The 24,137-nt window shown below is 39.7% G+C and overlaps 1 protein-coding gene across 2 annotated transcripts in view; it reads left to right on the top strand.

Annotated features, from left to right (window-relative positions):
* Positions 1 to 535: 535 nt before the first annotated feature.
* EXT2 (exostosin glycosyltransferase 2) overlaps positions 536 to 24,137 on the top strand; it is a 73,179-nt gene continuing 49,577 nt past the window's right edge. Inside the window, exons 1-8 of one of the 2 annotated variants that reach the window (XM_071427578.1) lie at positions 536 to 628; positions 1,207 to 1,316; positions 2,502 to 3,061; positions 3,233 to 3,322; positions 8,091 to 8,207; positions 11,598 to 11,793; positions 15,115 to 15,254; positions 16,159 to 16,252. In XM_071427578.1, coding sequence (XP_071283679.1) covers positions 2,526 to 3,061; positions 3,233 to 3,322; positions 8,091 to 8,207; positions 11,598 to 11,793; positions 15,115 to 15,254; positions 16,159 to 16,252 — 1,173 coding nt within the window. In that variant the 5' untranslated portion in view covers positions 536 to 628; positions 1,207 to 1,316; positions 2,502 to 2,525. The remainder of the gene's footprint in view (positions 629 to 1,206; positions 1,317 to 2,501; positions 3,062 to 3,232; positions 3,323 to 8,090; positions 8,208 to 11,597; positions 11,794 to 15,114; positions 15,255 to 16,158; positions 16,253 to 24,137) is intronic. The other variant, XM_071427577.1, reaches the window with a different exon arrangement.

Genomic DNA, 24,137 nt, shown 5'->3' with positions numbered 1-24,137 from the left:
GGGTTTTTTTTGGTTTTTTTGGGTTTTATTTGGCCTACAGACCAAGTCAGCTCCCATTTTTGGGAATGAAACCAGTGTGTCTGATTCCCACACAGCTGGAGTTTTGTGCAACAAAATTTTCCTCCTCTATCTTCTATTAGAAGAAGATACTTCCAGTTACTTTTATGAAGGGTTTGGGGAAGGTGTAGATTTAGGATATCTCCTTGCTGAAGTAGTGTGATCCAGTAGAAAGTGACACATGACCCAAAGGTCCTCAGTCAATGAGAAAGCTCAGTACAGTTTTGGAAAGGCGCACAGGACTGGAGAATGCAGATGTGTTGGAAAGCGGGCTGCCGGCGGTTCATGGGTACAAGTGTTGCACACGCAGATGATGGCTGAAGTGCTCCCCGTGCCGCTCCGCCGGGAGAAGCTCCCATCCCATCCCATCTCTGTGGGGAGACCCCCGCGGGCCGGGTTCCGCTGCACTCCCGCCCTCCGGCCGCGGGGGGGCGCTGGGCCGGCGGGGCCGCGCCTGCGCACCGGCGGGGCGGGCGGGGCCGGGCCGGGGGCGGTGGGGCGGGCGGGCCCCGCGCGGAGCGGCCGGGGCGGGCGGGGCGCGGCCGGGCGGCCCCGGCGACTGCGGGCGGCGGTGAGTGCGGGCGGCGGGGGCGGCCTGTGCGGTTCCGGCGGGTGGGCGGGAGGGAGGGAGAGCAGGGGCTGCGGGAGCCACAGCGGCGTGGCGGCCCGGCTGCTGCCGGCCGGGTTCCGGGCTGGCTTGGGCCCGCCCCCCGCGCCTCTCGGAAGGCGGCCCGTCCCGTCCCGTCCCTCGGCCCTTGCGGCCCATCCCGCTGTTGCCACCTCTGTGTGTGCTGCGTCTTGCTCCCGTTACTTCCCGCACTCCAAGCGCGTACGGCTTGTGCCGCGCTTGCAGTTGCCCAGGTGGATTGTGTGGTGTGTAAGAGGGAAGGTTTCCGTGGATGGAGAGGTACCTTCCATGGAGAGCTCTTCCAGCCGGCCTCCGGGCTGGACAGGTTTGCCGAATGACTGAAATGCTCGCTGGAGAGTGTAATCACGTAGCTGGTTCTGGTGCTGTGTCAGAAAGGAGGAATAAAGGACGTGGTTAACAGTCGGAAGCATATGGGAAGTTTTTAGTTGTAAAGCTGACTGTATTGTAGCATTCTGGCTTCTGTCCTAATAACAGCATGACACGTGTATTGCCTTGTACAGGAGATTTTAGAGGCTTCCTCCAGAATCAGATTGTGGACATAAAGTGATGAGAAGAGCCGTTAAAAGTGGAATGTTTATTAGCATCTGAGATTATTTTAGTGCTACTGTGTGTAAGTACAGTCAAGTCATGCATTTGCCAGCCCATCCTAACAGTCTTTTGTTAAGAACACAAAATAAACATAACATAATTCAATTTGTTGCATCATTTGGTTAATAATGAAATTAATGCTTCTTTTGTTCATTTATACTTATTTTATTCATATTTGATGTCTACTGGATAGTTGACATGTCAGACTTTCTTTCCAGCTCACAGAGCAAGAAAACATCCCATTTTTCCAAAAGAAAAACACATAATTATACCGTTGACATTCTTTTTCTGGAAAACATGCTTACTACTCTTACAAAGTTCTCATTATGGAGAATTCAGGTTGAATTTACTTATTATTGAAAGTTTTAGCTGAAAACCTAAGTAAGTTGTTGCTTGCTGATTTTTCAGTCTGTAGTAAATGTAAATTGTCTTTTGCAGGAACCATGATTCTTTGTGCAGGAGCTTGTAAGGAATATCAAAGATGACAGTAGTTTGTGATACTTTATATTACATCATGTTTTTAATTTCAGCTGTAGTTCAGGCTTTAATGAACTGTTTAAATGCTTTTCTCAATGTGGCTGCAATGGCAGCTCATAGAACACTTTTGTGCCCCACAAGGCACATTTACAAAGATGACAAATTCATTTTTCTTGCCAGAAGTAGTTTGCCATCATTTTAATCAGATATGGTGGGGCTCCTTTGAAATTCTGTTTAGAAGCACTTTTACCTTAGAAACAGTATCATGGTCCTAAGTTGTGTGTGATGCCCCATTATAAGCCCTTTGTAGGTATCCAGGTTGTTTCTCCTGTAGGTAAGCATTTTGGTTTTTTATTAGCATTCCCTCTGACTGTGCTTTGTTTTAGGTGTAGTGGGACTTATGAGGCCTCATCACTTCTGCAGTGTCTGAGATTTCCTCTCCCTCTCTCTGCCCAAGCTGTGCCTTTTTCTGGCTAGTGGCTGTTGATTGGCCCACATCGTTTCATTCCAGCCAGGCCCAGCAGATCAGCCTCAGTTGGTGCCTGCCAAGTGGCAGGCCTGGTTGGCATCCTGTGTCCTAGTGGGACTCATGAGCATCTGAAGAAAGCCTACTTCAATCTGCTGAGGCAAAGACCCTTTCCTGAAAGGAGTAACTGCGCGTTTCTCTGCATCGTGATAACTGCGTCTCTTTTGTAGAGTTCCTCCTAAAACCTCTCTCTCTGTTTTGTAGTGACAAGAGATAATTGATGCCATTATGTGCGCCTCGGCCAAATATAACACCCGGGGTCCAGCCCTCATCCCAAGGATGAAAACCAAGCATCGCATCTATTACATCACTCTCTTTTCCATAGTTCTGCTTGGCCTAATTGCCACAGGAATGTTCCAGTTCTGGCCTCACTCCATTGAATCATCCAGTGACTGGACCGTTGAAAAGCGCAGTGTCCATGATGTACCTGTGGTCAAGCTTCCTGCTGATAGCCCCATTCCTGAGCGAGGAGACCTCAGCTGCAGGATGCACACCTGCTTCGATGTCTATAGGTGTGGCTTCAATCCCAAGAACAAAATCAAAGTGTACATCTATTCACTGAAAAAGTATGTGGATGAATATGGGACGTTGGTGAGCAACACCATTTCCAGGGAGTACAATGAGCTGCTGACGGCCATCTCTGACAGTGAATTCTACACGGACGATGTCAACCGGGCCTGCCTTTTTGTGCCATCCATAGATGTCCTCAATCAGAACGCCCTCCGGATCAAAGAGACAGCTCAGGCTTTGGCACAGTTATCCAGGTATGTGCTGAAACTTCAGTGTGTGAATGTGAAGAACACAAAGTGAAAAAAGTGAGTCTAATGCAGGAGGGGAGAACACAGTGAGTTAATGCCAGCACTAGGCTTAGAGAGAACTTGTCTCTGTGTAGAGAACACCTTTCTAACTGCAGTTTGTTTCTTCTTTTGCTGTAGGTGGGATCGAGGCACAAATCATTTGCTCTTCAATATGCTGCCTGGAGGGCCACCAGATTATAACACTGCCCTAGATGTTCCTAGAGATAGGTATGTGTTGTGCTGTGTGATGGACAGATCTGGGTTCAAGTCCCACTGAAGAAGCAACAAGTTCAGAAGGGCAATTGGTAGCAAAGGATGTGCTCCTAAAACTTTGCAAAGATAGACTATGACTTGCTTGCTTCTCAAAAAAGGAAAGTAAAGCCCTGTATAGAAGAGGTATTTACTTTTGAAATTTGATAGTTTAGCCCCATCCTTAAATTTATAAGGGATGTGGCTGATAGTTTGCTTTTAACTCTTGGAGTTGCTGTAAAGTTGGAGAACCTTGATCTGGTGTGTAACTGATTATGAATGCTTTACAGAATGTCCCAATCGATGCAAATTAGAAATTCAAAGATGACTGTAGCAGCAGCTTTCTAATAGAAGTCAGGTGCTTCAAGGACATTTTAAATGTCTGCCTGACAAAACTATGCTGAATTTCAATAGTTTTTGTTGTCTTAATAATTAGACTATATTAATAATTGGACAAATGGTCTTAGTTATTCTCTGGCAAGTGTGCTTTAAAAATATTTGCCAGGAACTTAAAAGGCATGCATTCTGAGTCAATTTTCACTTGCCAGGATAGTTTAGTTTTGGAAGAGGAAAGGTTGTTGCAAGGCAAGAAAAATTGGAATTAGAGCAAGGCGATACTGTTGCTGAAGATGTTTCTAATATGTCAGCTGGTGTGTGCTTAGTTCTGCTGAGTTCAGTCCATTGTAACCAGTGCTTTTCCTGAAGGTCAAAGTTAACTTTCTTTTGCCAAATGTTAATAAAATTTTGCCTGAGATATGGGATCTTTGCTAAGATGGTGGTCTGTGAAGTGTATCTTGATTTCTTTTCAGCAAAGACAATTTAAAACATCCTCCAGTACCAGAACAGATTTTTTTCCTGCACATGTTTAAACAGTAAATTTCCTCATTGTAATTACATCACTGTGAAATATGTGTGAGTAAGTTTTTTCCTTCTCTGTATGAAACATGTTGTATGTATGGGTTAGCCTGGAGAGGGCAGTCAAGCATCAGTCTCGTGCAAACAAGTCTGTTAATCTGTTAGTAAATACTTGAATTTGTTATCTTAGATTTATACTTAAGGAGAATTTTCATTTGACAATGGCATGGACTGCATGCTTATGGATACACATGTCTATCAAAGAATTGAATTTATTAACTCAAAGTAGTAGATATGCTACAGAACTTTTTATTTTTACTTTTTGATCTCAAATCTCTGTTTACATTTGGCCTTGCATGCCTTGGCTTAGCAGGCAGGAAACCTCTTATTTTGGTAGGTGTTTCTCCTAAGTATTTGTCATGCTAACATGGAAAACTGAGTAATTTAAGTAAAAAACTGAAGTCTTTTTTGGCATTCAGCTGTTGTAGTTTGCTAATCTGACTCAGTCCATCAGCTGTATGATCATGAGCTGTAATACATTAGAGAGGCAATAACAGTGCTTGGGATGGAAAAAAAAAGGATATTTCTTTTTGTAGGCAGTCAGCAGTTGGGCTGTTTGATGTACAGAACCTATTCTACAGGTCACAGGTGTGAAGACACGGGGCCTGTGAAAGAAGTTGGGAGTGTGGACCTAGTCCCAGAGAGGCCTGAGTGATGCAGTGTGAGCTTTCAGTATGATTTTGGAGACCTTTGGAGTTCTTAGTTCATGTCTAACAGAACAAGCAATGTGGGTGTGTTTTCTTAATTTGAGAATATTTAAAGGTGTTAGGAATGGGTACAACTATGAAAGACAGTTGTTTGTAGCATCACAGGGTGAGAAGCTGCTGGCCAAAATAAAGGCATGCTGGCACAGTTCAGTTGGTTTTGAATGACTTCTCTGAACTGTACCATGACAACTCTAGAAGGACTGCATTTGTGCGAGTTTGTGGATCACTTGTGAAATCCACAGGTAATATTTATGAAGTTTGCACAGGAGTGTGGCCTGCCTTCTAATCAACATGTCTGAGACATCATATACAGTTGAACTGTAGTGGATCATGAAGTTTAATAGACTTGTGTTCCAATAATTTGCTGCAGAATATTGATCCAGATAAAGTAAGACCTTATACACAGGGGGCAGTTCAGTTATATAATAATTTTACATCTGGAAAAGTTCTTGGCTAAGGTACTTCACTAAGGGGTTGTTTGTTTATTGAATCTTTAAATCCAATTTCCAAAGGCAGTGTAAAAGTGCTTTATTCCATAATTTCAAAGGTGAAAGTTTGCCTTGTGGGCATGGAGTTTATGTTGCTAGTATTAGCTGCCATAACATTTGTAATCTCCTGCCATAAAGCTTAAAAGATAAGCTCTATATTGTCTACTAATTAGTGCTGTTGGATTCAGTACAATGATGAGGTTGAAAGGATTTCTTTTGCAGAGGAATTCTGGTGCTGTAGAATTGAATTTATGAACTAAGATACTTTTTATTTATTTCTGTTTCAGTCCGTGAATAGGGTTCAGTGCCCTGTGAAGTTTGGCAGAAAGCTACTGCAGATGGCAGTTGGACAGAAACATTTAGTGTACAGGCCAGCTGGAGCACTTCATGGAGAGAAGGAAGGATCAATATTTGAAAAGTAGTGAAAAGTTGCTTAGGGACAAGGGACAGTCATTCCTTGCTGATCAGTGCAATTTAAAGCTTATTTGTCTTGAGTACATTAGGAGTTAATATCCCTACTCTCTTAATGCACTGTACAATGAAAATCCGAGTGGAGTTACTTAACTGGTGTTGGTTCCCTGTGGATTTATTTAGGTAAAAGTCTGCATGACACACACCTGCTTTCTCAAGGCTGATGAGGTGCTGTTGTGTTTTCACTGGATCCTATTATAACAATCTGGTTCTGGTTTCCCAGTTTGGAGGGAGGGGGTGTAAAAAAGAGAAGGGAGATATAAACTGCAAGAACAGTAACACTCAAGCGAATTTTTTTTTTCTCTTCTTGTAACTGAATGAATATGGATAAGATATAGAACATGCAGCTTCGACTGTGAGACCTAGTCATAGCAGTGTTGTACATGTCACCAAAAGCAGGGGGATGGGGGACGTTGGAAAGGAATTAGAAATTATTTGGAGCCTAAGCTCATGTACTTAATTTATCATCTGGTTCTCAAGTTGATTTTTGTTCCTATCATAGTTTGTGTTCTGAATGAAGAGTCATATTTATGGCAAAGTGTGATCATGGTGTTTGAACACTGAACAATTGTGCTGCAGGTCAGAGCAGGAAGTGAAGTATCTGTGGGCCGTCTGATGGGGATTAGAACAGGCACAACATACTGGTGTTCATCCTGAGTGTCTTGTTCTGATGGGAAAAATCTTGGGTGATAATTCGGTATAATGGTAATTGTTGTCTAACATTTGTGGAAAACTGCTTTTCCAAACACCTTACCAATGATTTCATTCAATGATATCTGAAAACAAGAATATTAGCTAATGGATTGTTGGTGCCTCTTCCAGTCTTAGGTTGATATTTTGTTCCTGTATGTGTCCTGATTACTGAGACCTGTGCCTGCTCTGACCTGAGTATGGCTTCTCACTGTAATCATAGCTGCAACAATGGGTACAGCTTCTCGAGATCCTTTCTTTAGTGCCTTGTCTAGTAATGTATTTGTGTCCTGCTTCTTTCCACAGAGAAGGAGACAAACTGGAATTTAGAAATATGGTTCCTTAAGCAAAGCCAGTATGCCATAAGCAGCTAAAAGTATAGCAGACCCCCCTGCTGAGTGACAAAGGACTGAAAGTTTGATCAGCTCTTTGAGAAGTTTCACAAAAGAAGCTAAATCTGAGCTTCTTTTGGAACTAGGATGATATATTCCCGATGCCACCTGGTCACTGGACATGAAATGGCAATGAGAAAACTGTTGTCCTCTACTAGCATATTTCAAAGGGGCTTGGTTTGTGATAGGAGATAGTAGCAAACCTTTTTTTTTTTTTTTCTGGAATTCTGCATGGTATATTGCTTTCTTCTATACATATTGTTCTCTTCTGTTTCTTAAAGCACTTCTGTGTGGCAAAAGGTTGTCCCATCTAAGAAAAGGCACGATGCAGGTCATCCTGTTGGAAGGTTGAAGTGCATTTTAATTTATCAGTCCTTGATTTTTCCCTTGTTCTCTAGCATATAGTCTCACAAGCAACCTCTACTGTTGGAACTTAGTGTCATAACATACAGATTTCTTGTTTTCATGTTTTCTGTTTATAGAATTTTTGCGTAATAAAAAATGAAATAAATTTCACTAGTATGATAACTTTGAAAATACAGTTGCAGGTAATTTCATTTTGTTTTCCATCCTGAGACATCCAAAGTCACTGTAAGATGCTAAAATACTGTTACTGTACTGCGATTTGTATCTGAAATACAGCTTGTCTCAAACACTTTGAAAGTTGTGCTATACACAATTTTAGTACAGGCATCTATGAATATCTTAACTAGTATAAATAATTCAGAATGTGTTTCTTCAGATTAAAATTGTCTTACGATATGTAAGCTTGGAAATTGCAACAATGACAGCAATATGTTAGATTTCCCTATATTAATGCAAAAATGATCCATTCCTCAGTGATCCTACACAATTGTAAGCACTCTGCTAGAGTGCTTACAATTACTCGATCAAATTCAGCAGTAAACCAAGATGACAAAAACTAAAGTCAGCCTAAAACCAGCATGAAAACATGCCACTGATACATGCTGAGGGAAAAACTTACCTTAGAGCACGTGCCTTCTTGTTCTGGTAATGACAAGCAGTGAATCACTGGAGTTTGAATGTTATACATTCCCAGTTTAAACTTTCTTGTATTTTCCAGGGCTCTGTTGGCTGGTGGAGGCTTCTCCACTTGGACTTACCGGCAAGGCTACGACGTCAGTATTCCTGTTTACAGCCCATTGTCAGCAGAAATAGATCTGCCAGAAAGAGGACCAGGGTAAAATAATTCCCATGAATTGTGCAAAGAATATTCAATATTATATTCAATTCAATATCATATTTCATATTGATGATTATGAAATATAAATATAGCTAATAACTTTATGGTGAGCTTGGGCAATTTGGTAAGTGTTGTTTTTAACAGCTCTTGCTATTAAAATAGATGATGCTTTCAATGCTGATGGTTCCAGTGGTGATGGTTCAATTGGCAACTGTTCCCTCTAATAGCTTTATGCTTTTCTTATATTGTGGTGCCCAAAACTGTGCAGAGGACTCAGTGGGACAATCCCCTCCTTTGACCAGCTGCCTGATGCACCCCAGGACACGGCTGGCCCTCCTGGCTGCCAGGGCACTGCTGACTCATATTCACTTGCCATTGACCAGGACCCCTAGGTCTCTTTCCACAGGGCTGCTCTCCAGCCTCTCGTTTCCCAGTCTGTCCATACATCCAGATTTGCCCTGTCCCAGGTACAGCCTGGCATTTGTCTTTGTTAAACTTCATACTGTTGTTGATTGCCCAGCCCTTTGATTTGTTATAATCTCTCTGCAGGGCTTCTCTGCCTTCAAGAGAGCCAAGAGCTCCTCCCAATTTTTTGTTGTGGACAAACTTACTTAGTATCCCTTCCAGTCCTGTGTCCAAGTTGTTTATGAAGATGTGGAAGAGCTCAGGCCCTAAGCTGGAGCCCTGAGGAACCCCACTGTGACTGGTTGCCTGCCTGATGTAACACCCACCATTTGCACCTGACCTGTCATTAAGCTCATAAAAAAGAAGGATGAAAACTTGTATGTGTGGTTATGGGAATACATACATCTGGAGCTTAGAATACTGATTTTATTTGTTTCTTTTTTTAAAGTAATGGAGTAAGAGATAAACACAAACAACCCAACCCTCCCCTACCTGAACCTTGTAGCTGGAAGTAAAGCAAGACAGTTGGGAAATAAAGCACTGATTTTCTAAGAACATGTAATTAGCCATTGAAATTAACTGTCCTGGCAATGGTGGCTTCTCTTATCTGTTCATGTCTTCAGAACAAGAGGAGGTAGAAGTTTGGAAGACATGTTTTAACTGGTTATGGAAGGTTGTTCTTTTTATATTTCATAAATCTTCTAATTACACAGCTGGAAAAGTTCCACTGTAACAAGGTCTTCTGTTATGGTTTAAAAGATGAGCAGACAGAGGCAAGGGGATCAGTGATCTGTCTGCTCATTGTCGACATCAAGTGTTCAAATGTAGAAGCTTTAGGTCCTTTTCTTCTTACAGTGTTCTGAAGAGAATATGAATTTTCAAAATTGAAAACTGATTGAAATGGTGCAGCCTCTGTTGGACACAAAAGTTATCATCAGTCTTTGGGTTCAGTTGTCTTTTCTGGTTAGGGTAGTGCTCTTGCTGTTGCTCTTGGCTGCAGCAAGTACAGTAATGCAGTCAATTAGGACAAACTTGTGCAGCAGTGGTTTACTTTGCTCACACCCTTTGTGTCCCTGCTTGTGATGCCTTAGACCAGGCCAGCGAGTGGCATCTGCTTGCATCCCAGCTGATTGTAGGTCTCAGGTGTTACTACATTGTGACACAGAGTGAAGGCATGCTTTGTGTTTCTGTCTGGAGAGAAGGAATGTGCTGATAGGCTCCAGCATCTATAGAGCCAGCTGTAAAGAGAGAAGCAGTCACATTGTTCATGTCCATGTAGTCAAATAAACTCTGTGTCTCGTTTTGGGTCGAATAAGAGAAGTAGGTCTTGTGTTCAGTAAAGGTGTTGGAAATTCCGTTTCTCAAAACTGTTTTTTTTTTTTTTAATTGTGTTGGGCAGCCTGGTGTCCGGAGTGCCATCCAGTGGCCGGTCAGCGTTACTAGTGAGACAGGTTCCCAGCCTCGACTGCTTTTTGCAGGAGGGATGGGATGGGGATACACCGCCCAGAATCCAGGCTTGCTTGGGATAAACCTTTTCATCACACTATGTTAGTGTGTTATTTCTTGGGAGATGGCCTGTTCTTTCCTTTGTAGCAATGTTTGATAAGCTAGATTTTGAGTGTCATAGAGTGATGACAGTTTCAAGGCAAAATTTGCTTTTAAATGTGTACACAAACCTACTTTTTTCTTTAGCTGGTTATATGCATTTATTATCACTCATCTGTATCATTATTTCCTTTTTTTAAGGCCTCTTACAGAGTTGAACTAAGGGGGTTTGATTTACTTGTCTTTTTAATTGGATTGCTTGAAATCCACTTCTGCTGGTAGCAGCTGGAGTCTTGTGAGAAAGAATGTTTAAAAAAAATACTATGCATCTGTTAATTGGAGCAACTAAAGTAACCAGCATGAAAATGAGTAGAAGAGGTGAGAAGAGCAGCAGGAGAGGTCTGACTTTATAAAGTGTGTGTGTTTGTGTGTTTTCAGAGCTGTAAATTAAAGATAGCATCACGTGGAGTAAAACTGGAACTCTAAGTACAGGCCTCGTGCTTCCTGTGTTCTTTTGGCAGCATGAGGGCACTCACTCACTATGTGTGTTCCTTTCACTGGGGAGTGGTTGGAGCAGTCTGACTTCAGCTGACCTGTTTTAAAAGAAAACCCAAGTATAGATGAGTATAACAATTATATGACATGCTATTTTCCAGTATTAGTATAACTTCTTTAAGCAGCAAGCACCTAATTTAAGCTTGTATTCCTGTATGGTTTACCTCAAGTGTTTTTAAACATGTCAGTATTTAAAATGTTCAGCACATTTTAAATATTCATGGTTTTGGAGCATGGTAGGAGTTGAGAGTGTATGAGATAACATACACCATATGGATCTTCAGCTTTTCATTGGAAATATTGCCTCTATATTGCCCCAAGGGACAGAACTGAATCACAGTTAAAAAGATGAGCTTGTGGTATTGCTGCTGTCACCATATCAAGACTAAATAAGCTAAATACTAAATACTGAGTTGTTAGTTCAGCATCTTTTCTCAATTAAAATTCATGAGAACATACATGGGAGGAGAAACTAGAAGCACTCAGCACTCAGTGTCCTATCTACTTTGTTTCCGTACACCATCACCAAACAAAAGTACAAACAATCCTGGCATCAGTAGCAGGCTGATTTAAAATGCAGCTAAATAATGTTTCTCTAACCTTATAATAGAAGTTATAATGCAGGTGCCTATTCTAATGTAATAAGCACTTTTACCAAGTACAGATTTATTCAGAATTGTAAATAATTTTGAGCCACTTGCTATCCCAGACTTAATTATATTTCATCATTACCCTTTCCAGTGTTGTCTGAAAATCTGGTCTTGGAGCATGTCCACATTTAGTTAATCTTGCTCTGCTTCTCCAGAATGGAAGGAAATGTGTTCTTGAGATCTTGGAAGTAAACTTGCAGTGCAGTCAGGTGACCTGGCTGTGTTTTTTCAGCCCTCGCAGGTATTTCATTCTCTCATCTCAGATGGGTCTGCACCCAGAGTACCGCCTGGAGCTGGAGGCTCTTCAGGCTGAGAATGGGGAGTCAGTGCTGGTCCTGGACAAATGCACAAACCTGTCAGATGGGGTCCCTGCCGTTCGCAAACGCTGCTACAAGAATCAAGTCTTTGATTATCCTCAGGTGCTTCAGGTAAGGCTGTCTGTCCTGCAGACTCCTCTTCCCAGTGGTGTCTGTCTTAGCTGTCATTCTGTTCCTCTTCAGCAGTGGTAGGGTACTTCCTTGTATTTAATTAGTATGCTGGATATCTTTTAAAACTGCATAATTTGTTATGTTAGCTTGAGTACTATATCCTAACTTTATCCTTATTTTTAAGAGGGCCAAAACCGATGTGCTCAAACTTATATGCAGACTATGCATATATGAGACTGGTCATGGTGGTTTAGTAACACAAGACAGTGTCATGTAAACTTGAAAAAATTACACAGAGGATGCTGTCAAATCCAGCAGCAATGGGATGCTAAAATGGAGGAAGGGAAGGAAAAACTTTTGGAGGCAGATAAAGTTGCTCACTTCAAAACTGGAGAGGAACATTGGAATCTACACCTTCCAAAATAGCTGGCAAAAGGGCTGTCAGCAGGCATGAATTTGGAATTAATTTCTCAGCTATGACAATCCAGGCCTTGCTAGATGAAGCTTGGAGCTGAAAATGGCTTTGTCAATTGGATAGAAGGTTAAAATGAACTTTAAACAGCAAGAGTGTTACATTTAAGTAGAGTTAGTCAGATTACATCTTTTGTATGCAGCTTAGTAGTTAAATTGTACAAAACTATCTGTGTCTATATGACAGACTGAGCTAGAAGGCTTGTCAGCATGCAGCTATGAAAACATCTAGGTGAAATGTGTTTCATGGCCTTGGCCCAGCTTCCAGAGGCCTTTTGATGTGTCAGTGAAGATAAAACTAGATAGTGTTCTCAGACCCCTGTGTCTCTTGGCAGTTCACTAACAGAGGTGATTTGGCATGCAGTGTGGTGAAGTGAGTTATGCCATAGGCCATTGTGCTCTGTCTGTGGCCAGCAGCATATAATCTGTCTTTGAACTTAAGCAAATGATGGTAAAATAACAAACAAGCCGAGGAAAGCCAACGTTTCCACCTCTCCTGTTATGTTTTGTAGGAAATATGTTTAAAATTCCATGTGGAGGAGGAGGAGAGGGAGGAAAGGATCACCATCAGTCCTAAACTTTGAGTAAAAAAAAAAAGTTGTTTGCTTTATTTCTTTAAATACAGACTGAATTGCTAAAAGATGGCAAGTCAGGGAATCTCTATCTATATCTTGCTATATATGATTTTATAACTCAGAAGAAAGCTGGCACATGCTGAGATTGTTAAAATACTTTCCCCTGCATTTCCCTTTGGAATGTCTGGCTGATAACAGTGGTGATGTGAGGAGATGTATTTATAGTAACCTTTGTCTAGACAGGAAAAATGGTTATCTGGGCAGATGAGCATGTGTATCCACATCTGGGCTTTTTTTTTTTCCTTTTTTGTCTCTCCCAGACCTTACTAGTCTCTTCCACCTGCTGCTGTGTGATCTAGTGAGTCAATGGTTAAAATGTGTGTTCATTTTCTCAGCTCCTTCCATTCCCCACACCCTTCTTTTCCTTCTCTTCCTGTCTAAGAGTGGGGGAAGGGGGACTTGGATCACAGTTCATCCTTTCCAGCACTGCCTTTACAGATGTCTTACTAGACAGACTCTTGGACTTCTGGGTTGTTAATGCTTCCTGTTTGCAGTCTTCCCTTGGATGAGATTTTCAAGGCTCTTAGTGCTCTATGGGTATGAACACAGGTCTTATGATTGCATCAGGAGACAAGTGAAGAGCCAGCAAAACCCCTTGTATTTCCTAGTTCCATCCTGATGTTTTGCTGCCCTGCTGAGCATTCTGGCTCCTTTTCTTCAGGCCATGGAACACGAGCTGGAAAAATGTTTTCTTATCTGTGGGAATCCCTGTATCAACTTTATAATTTTTCTTTCTTAAACTTAGGGATAATACTGACTTGGGATTTTCCCTGTTGTTTAGCTGAACTCTACTAGCATTTATATTGAGATCTGTAGCAAGATTCCTCAGTGGCAGTGAGAACCAAAGTCCCTAAATACAAGGTGAGGGCAACATAGTCAAGAAGTCCTCTCTGCTGGAGGTTAAACTCAGGGCACTTTGTCTTGTGTGTTGTGGACATGAGTAAATGGATTATACTCTTCTCTGCGACAACTTTTTTTATCTTTGAAGCTCCCTTCCTTCTGCCCTCATTCCTTCAGAATAAGTAGCATTGATAGAGTAAATCTTTCCTTGCAGATTTCCTTTCAAGGTAAGTAATCATCCTTTATTTACCACTGGAAGTGCTCTGCCCAAGACTGAACCCTGCTCTGTCTGAGGTCTTTTGTTACTGTGAAGAGTAAGTGAATTCTTCAGATTTCTTCAATTGTCCATCTTTTTGGACTGTAATATTACCTGTGGATGGAGTGCTTTGTTTTTTCAACAGTACCACATTTCTATCCCATGAATACCTTTTATTTGCCTGTTCTTTTGTAGGAAATGTCCTCTTCTGCAAAGTGCAAATCTTAGCCAGTTACTTCATGCTTTATATTTGTGCAGTTTGCTATTTTTCTCTAGGTGTTGAATTCTATATGTATCAATATTTCTTAGTTGATTTATGCATGTGATGCCAAAGTCTAATCCTGGTATCCATTATACCTGCTAATCCCACAAAATCATAGGTATTGTGAGCTCTAATAAGTATGGCCTTAATTCTGCTACTCACTTAACTAAGGGACACATTGAATGCTGTTGCACTTAGGAAAGATTACTTGGTCCATCACTGTTTTATTTGTGAGCCACTGCTATCTACTTTATACTTGGAGTTCTGTAACTGGAGTTTTTGTAACTGTGGAGCCTATAAGGGCTTTATCTAGCCCTGATTTCTTAATTTGCATGTGAAAATGCTGCCAAACATGTCAAGTGACTTGAGATACAAAATCTGATACTTCCTTACTATCCATAGAGCTGCACTGCCTTATAACAGAAGAAAATTAAGTTGGCTCCATACTGTTTATACTCAAATAAGTTTATCTTAATTGTTGCTCTTCTTGTTGTGCCAGACCTTTGAAATGTTTGAAACTTAATTTTTTCCTTGAGTTTTCTCAACTGAATTTTAAAGTTTGGTCATTAAAATAAAGCACAGAATTGTCCTACCAATTCGTTTCTCATTCCTCCACTTATGATATTTTTCCTAGCCCCTGGCAGATAACGTTGTAAAATTATTTTGAATTAGCTAATAATTCAGAATATATTGATTGCACAGAGCAATTTGGTTTTCCTTTTGACTTGTTTTTTTGCTTGTTTTTTTTTTTTTAATGAAGAGGAGAGCAGGAAAACATAATGCATATATACATACACACACATCATGCAAATATAACATTTCCTTTTTTTCCTTATCTGTGTGTCATTTGTTGACAGGAGTCTACGTTCTGTGTTGTTCTACGTGGAGCCCGCCTGGGACAGGCAGTGCTGAGTGATGTTCTTCAAGCTGGCTGTGTCCCAGTCATCATTGCTGATTCCTACATTTTACCTTTCTCTGAGGTTCTGGACTGGAAGAGGTCTGTGCCCTCACTGTTGTACATTGAACCACTGCCTGAGATACTTCACTGCCTCAGTGATTTGAATCAAATCTGTGTGATAAGTCGAGTGTACTGTGGGCTACAGGAAATGAAATACAGAGGAAGATGCACACTGTCTTTGCTCTTGATCTATTATGTATCAAAATAGGAGAGGGAAATAAATGAGACTGATATGACAGAGCATTTGATTAGCCTGTAGCCTGTCATTTTTTGTTCTAAAACAGATTTGTTGTGTAATCTTGTGCTTGAATTCAATGAGGACTGATTTCCATTCAGGCTCTTTTAAGGAAAATATATACTAAATATTGCATCACAGAAATGCAAATTCTCTGTATTGCACTATGATTCCCAAGTTTATGTGAGATGGAAAGATATCATTACTTTGTGACTGAGTACACTGCTAGGAGTTTAGATGATTTTTCTATGCACTGTGCCCAGTTACATGGTCTTGGATTAGGGATAATATGTACAAAAATTATTTGGTTTATTTTTAACACTGTATATGCTATTACTGTTTGATTATTCCAAAAATCTCTGCTGTCAGCCAGTCAGTGGCAATCCAGAGATGAGAATTCAGGATTTCTGAATCTCTGTCCCTTCCGTAGTTATTTGATTGTCTGGACAGATCAGTCTACAGACTTTGATGGCATTATCTATGGGCAGACTGGCTGGTGTTGGGAAGGAACTGCTGTGGAGTATTTTGTTACACTGAAAGAAGACTGCTTCTTTTTGCTTATGTTTTTTGAATATGTCTTGTTAAAATAGGACAAGATTCTGGATTGGAAAAGCAGTCTTTCAATGAAAACTTCTTCTGGAAAACTTCTTTCAGTATAGAATTTCTTTTTTCTCACCTTGCCATATGTTTTCTTTTCTTTGCTTGTAGGGCCTCTGTTGTCATCCCTGAAGAGAAGATGCCTGAATTGTACAGTATTCTGCAAAGCATCCCCCAGCGACAGATTGAAGAGATGCAAAGACAGGTAAAGCAGTGTACCATGGTCAAGTTACTGTCCTTGCTTTGCTGTTGGGGTGTAGGTTCATACACCTGCCTTGCTCTGAAAGCTTTTGGAATGCAGAAATATGCACTGTACTCTCATGTTAATATTTTTATTATTTGACCCTATTCTTTCTTTCTGCTAAACATCTGCATTTGCCATCACTTTTCAGTGGGATGGAAGCTCTCCCTGAGTGTACTGCCTACTGACCTCTATTAACATATTTCTGATGAAATCACGGTGTATATTTGTTTTTCTACATGGTATTTAAATTGTAGTAAAGAAGTTCAAGAGTTTATTTCAAAGGAATCTTTGGTTTGTAGAAAAATTTTAGTCACTTAAAATGTGAGGGGAGCATTAAGTCCAAAATATTTTAAATATTTTATCTACGCTGACAATTCCTCTGAGAGAGAGATTTTTCTTATTTGATGACTGCAAGAGCTGAGACCCTGAACTGTCAGGCCAGCAAAAAAGATATTAACATGTAATGTACACTTACTTGTATCTAGGATATTTCATCCTTGACATCTTATTGTACCTGAGCATATATTGTCACCAGGCACAATAGTACCCTTATCATTGCCTCAGTTCCTCATCAGGAAATCATAGAGGAAGTAAGAGCTAGGTATTTAAGGAAAAAGTTAACCATCTGATTTCAAGTGACTTTTCAAGATGCATGGAATTTCTGTAGTCAAATTTCTGCAGGAATTGTGAAGTCATGAAGTCATGAAATTCTCTTACACAACCTTAGTGACAAAGTGGTCCTTTGCATGGTCCTTGTAAAAAGTGACCCAATTTTTTCAGACATTTTTTTCAGAATGTAGCCTACAACACTCTGGTTATTTCTACTTAGGCAGTGCTGAAAACTGCACAGTGTGTATTAATAGTGATATATGAGGTGAAAATAGACTCTCAATTTAAATGTAAATATCTTTCACACCTGAATTCTGTTGCCAGCTTTACTTCATTCTGTTCTGAGTCTGCAAATACCACAGCAGCCATCAGGGGTCTCCTTTCTCTTTAGTACCTTCACACAAATGAACCATTTTGATGGGGCCTGCTGGCAGCACCAATGTGCCACCAAAACCAGGAGGTGAGAAAGTAACCTTGGGCTTACAACTCCTAGAGATGTGATTTTTGGTTTAGAGATGTCAACACTAGGGAGTTTTGCCTAATAAAGCTTTAAAACTGATATTAATAGTCTGTCAAAGTATGCAATAACTTTCTTGTTGACTATTTCACTGATAATGCAAAATAATCATTTCAGGATAGTGTTCTCCAGCTATGGGCAATGCACATGACATTATTGACACCTTAAACACAAAAGTATGAAATCAGGCAACTCATTTGTAAAAAAAAAAAAAAAAAGCCAACAAAATAAAGACAAAGGAGCAAACCCCCTAAACATTCACAACGAAACAAACCAACAATAACCCCCTTAATTTGGGTTATATATACATTATCTATATTACCCATAACTCTACACAATTAACCTAAAATAGATGATATTTTAGTGCTCACAGTACAGATATAGTCTCTGTTCAGAGGGAATTTTGTTGGATTATACATGGTTTGCAATAGTCATTGTCACTGGGTTAAAACATCACTGAACATCATTGGAAAATGTGTTTCTATTGCCTGAAGGTGTGATGTGTTTTTCTAAAGCATCTTTTCACATCTTGTTGCTTTTATTGTGTGTTTTGATAGTGAAAGTAACAGGATGAAATCACAAGGTCTGTCTTCCATCTTTGTAAATTTATTTCTGTTTGTGTATTGAGGATACTTAATCATGTTATCCATACATTTCATGTCCTGTCAGCTTTATTTACAAGGCAAAATCCCTGTGTATCTCTGAAATTCCCTTGCTGATAGGTGTTCTGTGTTCTAGCCACCTAGAATGGTGAAAAGTACTAAATGCCTGAAACTGTGTGGACTACCAGTAACCTGACATGTATGGTTGAGATCATCTTTTTCTAGGCAAATAGAACAAATCCTTGCTCTGAGTTTCTCCTTGCTGAAACATGCATTTATCATATTTGTCAGACTTTTTGGGTCTAATAACCTTTGTGGGATTGGAGCCTGCTGTCCAACTGCATTGGTTTCAGTTGTTGTCTTATGATATCATTCTTATCCTTATTTGGAAAACATCAAAATTAAAACAAATATTACTGTACGTGTTAGCTTACCAGTTTTCTTTGTTGATTACTACATTGTACTTTTTTGTAGTGTTTTATCACAGGAGATTCTCTGGACATCATACATCAGGCTTAAAATGTAGACATAAACATATAAGCACACACCTACATATACGTGTATATAATTTTTTTCAGGTTGTCAGCTTTTAATGAGTAAAATTTTCTCTATGCATTTTTTTTCTTTGTTTCTGGAGATACTTCTGGCTATACCTGAACTGGGTAAGAAAGGAAGTCTTGTAGAGAGAAGTCATTATTTTAAGTTATATAAGAACTCATATTTGAAAGTGTGTTCTTCCAGTTTGTACACCTGTCATGGACATCACATAACACTGCCATGAAGAGGATAAAATACAGGGGTTTCAATTTTGGAGACATCTGCTAAGATCTGTGGCTGGTATGACTTCAGCTGTGATTTCCTACAACACAATTTTATTTTGCTCAGCTTTTTATCAGACAGTACATGGTATAAACTGGGAAAGAGATTCATTGGTTTGAGCAGAACTTGAGTGTGGGAAATCAAAATTAATTCTACTGTCCTACATGATCCTTGATTGCACTGAGATCTCTGGAGATCAGCTATATTAACTTATGCTTTTATTGTTCAAACTTGCAGAACAGTTTGCTCTCAACTATTGCCAGTCCAGTTTCCTGGGTGTCCTCACAAAAGGGAATAGTTTCTATGCTTGTAGCCTGATCTACACAGTTGTAAAAATTTGATACATATTGTCAATACTGCAGGTACAGCCTATGTCCCTGAAAACCAGATTCTCCCATATAATAATACATAATAAATAAAATAATAATAGCTCTTATAAACTGCAGCATTTTGACCATCAAAACCAGCCTCTGCTGATTGAGCTGCTAAAATTAATAGCAGTCTGGATAAAACTTATGTGTCTCTGGGATTGCTGTCTTATCTGTTTTCTACAGTAATGTTGTCATTCTCATTTTCTTTGAAGCTTCCTTGATCCATCCCTCTCTTACAAATAGTTCCATATGGAGTCTGAAACACTGGCAGAAGTGCCCAGGGGCAAGTTGATAAGCAGCTTAGCTGCACAGACTTGATGCTGCATCCTATGCTTTCATTTTATCTGCACCTCTAACCAGCATCCAGGTAATAGCAAAGTTCTAGAAGTGGAGGGGAAAAAGTCGATGCAATGGGCCTGTATGACAGAGAGTAAAATTTGAATTTTTGTCTTGCTCCTGCAGAGTGAAATAGATTAAAAAAGCAGAACAAAACTTTGCTGGTATCACCTTGTCTCATGCCTTGTACAGTTTCCCTTGCAACAGGTTTTGGTTTTTTTGTTTTTTTGGTTTGTTTTTAAGGTTTTGCTCTGGAAGCCTTTTAGTCTCTGGAAATATGTTTCAGCTGTAGTTGATGCATAAATGTCTTTAACTAGTGTGAAAGTTTTCCTCAGCTTATATCTCAGCCACTGTTCTTTTGTCACCCTCTTTTTGTGAGGTGAATCTGTCTATATGAATATACAGGCATCTTGTAAGTATTTGTCTTCACTATATACCAACATACTTAGAATTCTTTTAGCATGGATAGACTCATTAAGGCATAGAATCAGAATGCAGAAGTACTATGCAGTGGGAATAGGAGATTCATTCTTCTGTTTATTTAGGAATTCTTGCTCCTTGAAGAGATTTTAGGTAAGGAGTTTATTTTCAAAAGGTGGCTTTGTGTGCCTGTTCCTTTTTGACTTTGTAACACCCCATATCTCCCAGAAATAAAACTTCTGAATTCATATCTGTTCTGGAAGTCTGGATGACTTTGTGTGCTCTGATGGCACAAGGATGATGAGCTGATGTTCTCAAGTGTGGGAATTCTTTTCATCCTGGTTTTTTAGGGAAATGTGTATGATCACATACAATGTGCATGCTGATTTCTCTTCTGATTTCTGTTAGTGCCCAGTTTCAACCAAACTTGAAAGAGAAGTGGAGAGGTTGGAGATAAGAAATTCCCTGAATTTCTTATCTGGGCACCTGTGTAGGAGTTAAGTACCCCAGAATAACATGGCCTTTAAGAGAAACTTTGCAGCTTGAGCTAACAGTTATAGAAAACCATTTACATGTATCCATTATGAATTATCTGCTTTGGGAAAGGTTTTATTTGGAACTGGCACACCTTAGGCCACAGAAATTCAGGTACAAAATGGCCAAATGATAGAGTGATAAATTAAATTCAGTATACAAAGGGGTATATATGCAATTTAAAACAGCCTTTTCATAGGCAGTTTTGGCCTCTCAACTAGTTGCAATCACTTGGAAAAGAATTCTTAAGAGCTGTAATAAATAGTTATGTGAAAGTATAAATTCCATAGTCAGTTATGTTAAAAAAACACAATGAATTTTTAGAAAAGAGAGAACAAGATGGAAAATACTGTGCCACCATGTGTATCTGTTGTATGTCTGCACCATGAATACAGTCTGTAGTTATGGTTCTCCCATCTTGAAAGTTATGTAATAGAACAAATGTGATCAAAAGTTTCAAGAGGAGACTGATGAAATAGTGTAACACTCTTCATCTTGAAAATGAATGATTGGTGATGATGAAGCAGGAATAATATACAGAACTAAAAAATAAGAAGGTAATGAAAAAGTAACTGGATGTGACTGTACATTGTTGGATACAATTTCATTTGATGTCTCACAGTACTTTAATTATTTGGAATCTGGTCTAAAAAAAAGGAGATGATCTCACAGACATAAGAGGTAGCCTGTGAGAATCACTGCTTCATAATTTTGTGTGAGTGAAGGGGTTTTGTTGACATAAAAGGCAGAATGAAGAAATCCAGAGAAGGAAAATCTGTCAGAGATGGATGCAAAGATATACCCTCTGGCTTAAAAGTTCCTGCATTGCAGACTTCTGGAAGCTGGAGAGTACTTTGAGGAGGTGGTGGCTTCTGCCTGCTGTGTCTGTGGCAGGGGGGTTCCTAAGGTACCTGCTGTGGAGCTCTGTCAGAGGGAGAATATGGGAACAGAAGGCCATTTGGTCAGACCTGGCAGCTTCAGGACTCATGTTTACAAAAGACTTTAGTATTATAATGCCTTGTGTAATAACATTGTCAGATGCATCTTTAAAATGCATCTTCACTGGCTGCCAAACACTTCAGTGGGACACTATTTAAAGTGATGTATAGTTTCCTTCTTTGGGTGAATGTGTAATTCACTTTCCTGAAGCCCCACAAGGTACCCTCTTAAATAGTTGGCCATGTACCATTCTTGCTTTTCACTAATTAAAGTTTCAGATAATCACAACCTCTTGTGTTTTTTTAGCCTGAGCGGACAATTGAAGGCTAAAACAGGATGTAAATTCAGGGTAAAATTTGTGGATAGAAAACATGTAGTTTGCAGTGTTTGTTCCCACAGTTAGAATACCTGGACAAGCTGTTGTGGTTTTTCTTGGGCACATCCTATGTGCCTCAGCCTTGAGCTGAAGAGAAGTTCAGACTCCAGGTCAAACAGAGCTGAAGACACAAGCATAAATCAATGACTTGTTTTAGTGCCACGTTAAAACAACATGAGTGGCTGGCTTTTCTGACCCTCCTCCCTTTCATTTAATGTGCTTCTTTGGCTCCTCTTTAAAGAGGGCTCTGTAGAGTAATTTCAACTCTTATCAGCTTGCTGACAGCTATATGAGCCTTTCTGCTGGCTCCAGGCAATCACTGCCAGCGTGTGAAACATCCCATTCTTGCAGTGAAATGGTCTTGGATAGAGTTAAAGCAAATGGGTGGTGGAGTTTTCCTGTGGGTGGTGCAGCTTACATGAAAGAGATGGGATTTAGTTCTTGTTAACCAATTAAACAGAAATTCATTTCAATATCTGGACACTAGATGCTCTTTGAGCATACTTAGGCTTTTACAAGTCCTTTTAATGAGAATATTAAATGTACAGCTGCAGTTCTTTCCCTGACAGGGGACAGCTTCTGTCTCTGGGTTCTGTAGAATCATCATTATCAAATTTAGGAAAACTTTCATCTGTCTGCCATTTGTAGCATTTTAAGGAGTGTGACTGCAGAGCCTAACCCTGCTTTAATCCTCCCAGAGTGCTTCAGTGAAGCTCTGGGTCCCCCATAAATGTCAGGCCTGGACAATTTGCCATCTTATCAGATGCAGTGAAGTTAGTTCCAGCCCTCTCACCCCTCCCCCAGAGGAAAGATTTGTTGCTGCAAACAGCAAAGGAAAGAAAAAAACTTTTTCCTGGCTTACTGCCAGGATCACCATGGGAGTTGTAGAATCCTTGGCATTTATATATGAGACCTTCATTGCTCCCCTCTCCCTTCAGTTGTTGCAGAGAGTATCCTTATCCTAGAATTTTTTTCTTCTTGTCTATCCTGCCTTGTTGTTTTTCAGAATGAAAAAAACTGTCTTCGTGGCATCTCTTAGAAAGAGCTCTGAAATCTGAGACCAATCAGCACCTCTATGTATAATTTTTATAGGATACATTTGGGTTGCTTTTGCATCTACATTGGCAGCTTCTAAACAGTAAAAGGTTAAACTTAACTAAGAGGAAAATTATGCTATTCTAAGACAATTTTATTTTGGTTTTCAGATTAGATTTTAAGAATCTGTGCTTTAAGAGTCTGTATCATGTTGCACAGTGGATTTTTGGATACTCTTTGCAGATTGCTATACACAACTTGAATAGACTACAGATAAAGCAGATGATCCAGAAATTGGAAAGGCGTGTACTTCTAGAAAGAATATTTGAAAATATTCTGTCGTGCACATGAAGCAGTTAGCTGCAGACAAATGGATGATTAAGCATGATCTCCTGGTGTTGTACTCTTTCTTTGTTACTGTGTGCTTTCCCTTTGCTGCTGTTTACTCTGTACCACATCACATTCCTTATCAAAGCTGCTTGCTTTGTTTGCCCCCTTTAATTGTTGAAAGTATTACAAGTTTAACATTTATCTATATAGCATAAATACACTGCATTGCTGTAGTAGTTTGCATGTGAGTATATTAAATAGAATAGTAAATACACCTTGGTCTTGTATCCATTTTACTGATGAGTAGGTAGATATGTAAATAACTTATACAAGGTCAAATCATAATATTAATAATGGAATTTAGAAATCTACATCCTGTTTTAATGACTATATCAAATGTATCTTACAGTAGGAACATCTGGCTTTTAAACTAGAAAGGTCTTACTATTTTCTATAGAAACAATTTGCTGACAGATAATCTTCAGCCAGCTTTTCCTTTAATCTTTGTCTGTAAATTATGCAGATATATTGAATAGTTTCTTAGATGCCTGGAGGTAGGAAAATTATGTGTCTTTTTTTTTTTGTTTTGCAAACTAAATAGTGGGCTGTGTTAGGAATATACTGTAGTGTCCCTTGACTTTAAAATGCTGTAATTTGTATATAGGGTTTGGCTTCTTTTTTTTTTTTTTTTCATTAGGAACAATTTTGAATGCTCTTTAGAAATTAAAGTGGCAGCTGGCATTAGTTGTCATTGAATTCTGGTGGCTTAGCTCTGTAGAGATGCTATGAGCAGAAGGATTGTAGAGGGTGTGCATATTCCAAGATGCTAATGTTGGTAGGGAATCATGGATAGAAGTTTGGCTTCATACTGTAGAGAATAGAATGCTATTCCAGATGTTTACCAAGAAGAGATAAATAACTCTTTTTGATGCCTTTCAGTGATTTTTTTCAGTGTTAA

This window comes from Agelaius tricolor, unplaced genomic scaffold (assembly GCF_023055355.1).
Source record: "Agelaius tricolor isolate 1412-34295 unplaced genomic scaffold, bAgeTri1.0.p SCAF_5, whole genome shotgun sequence".
In the NCBI taxonomy this organism is placed as follows: Eukaryota; Metazoa; Chordata; class Aves; order Passeriformes; family Icteridae; genus Agelaius; species Agelaius tricolor.
This window is presented reverse-complemented; position numbering and strand designations above follow the sequence as displayed.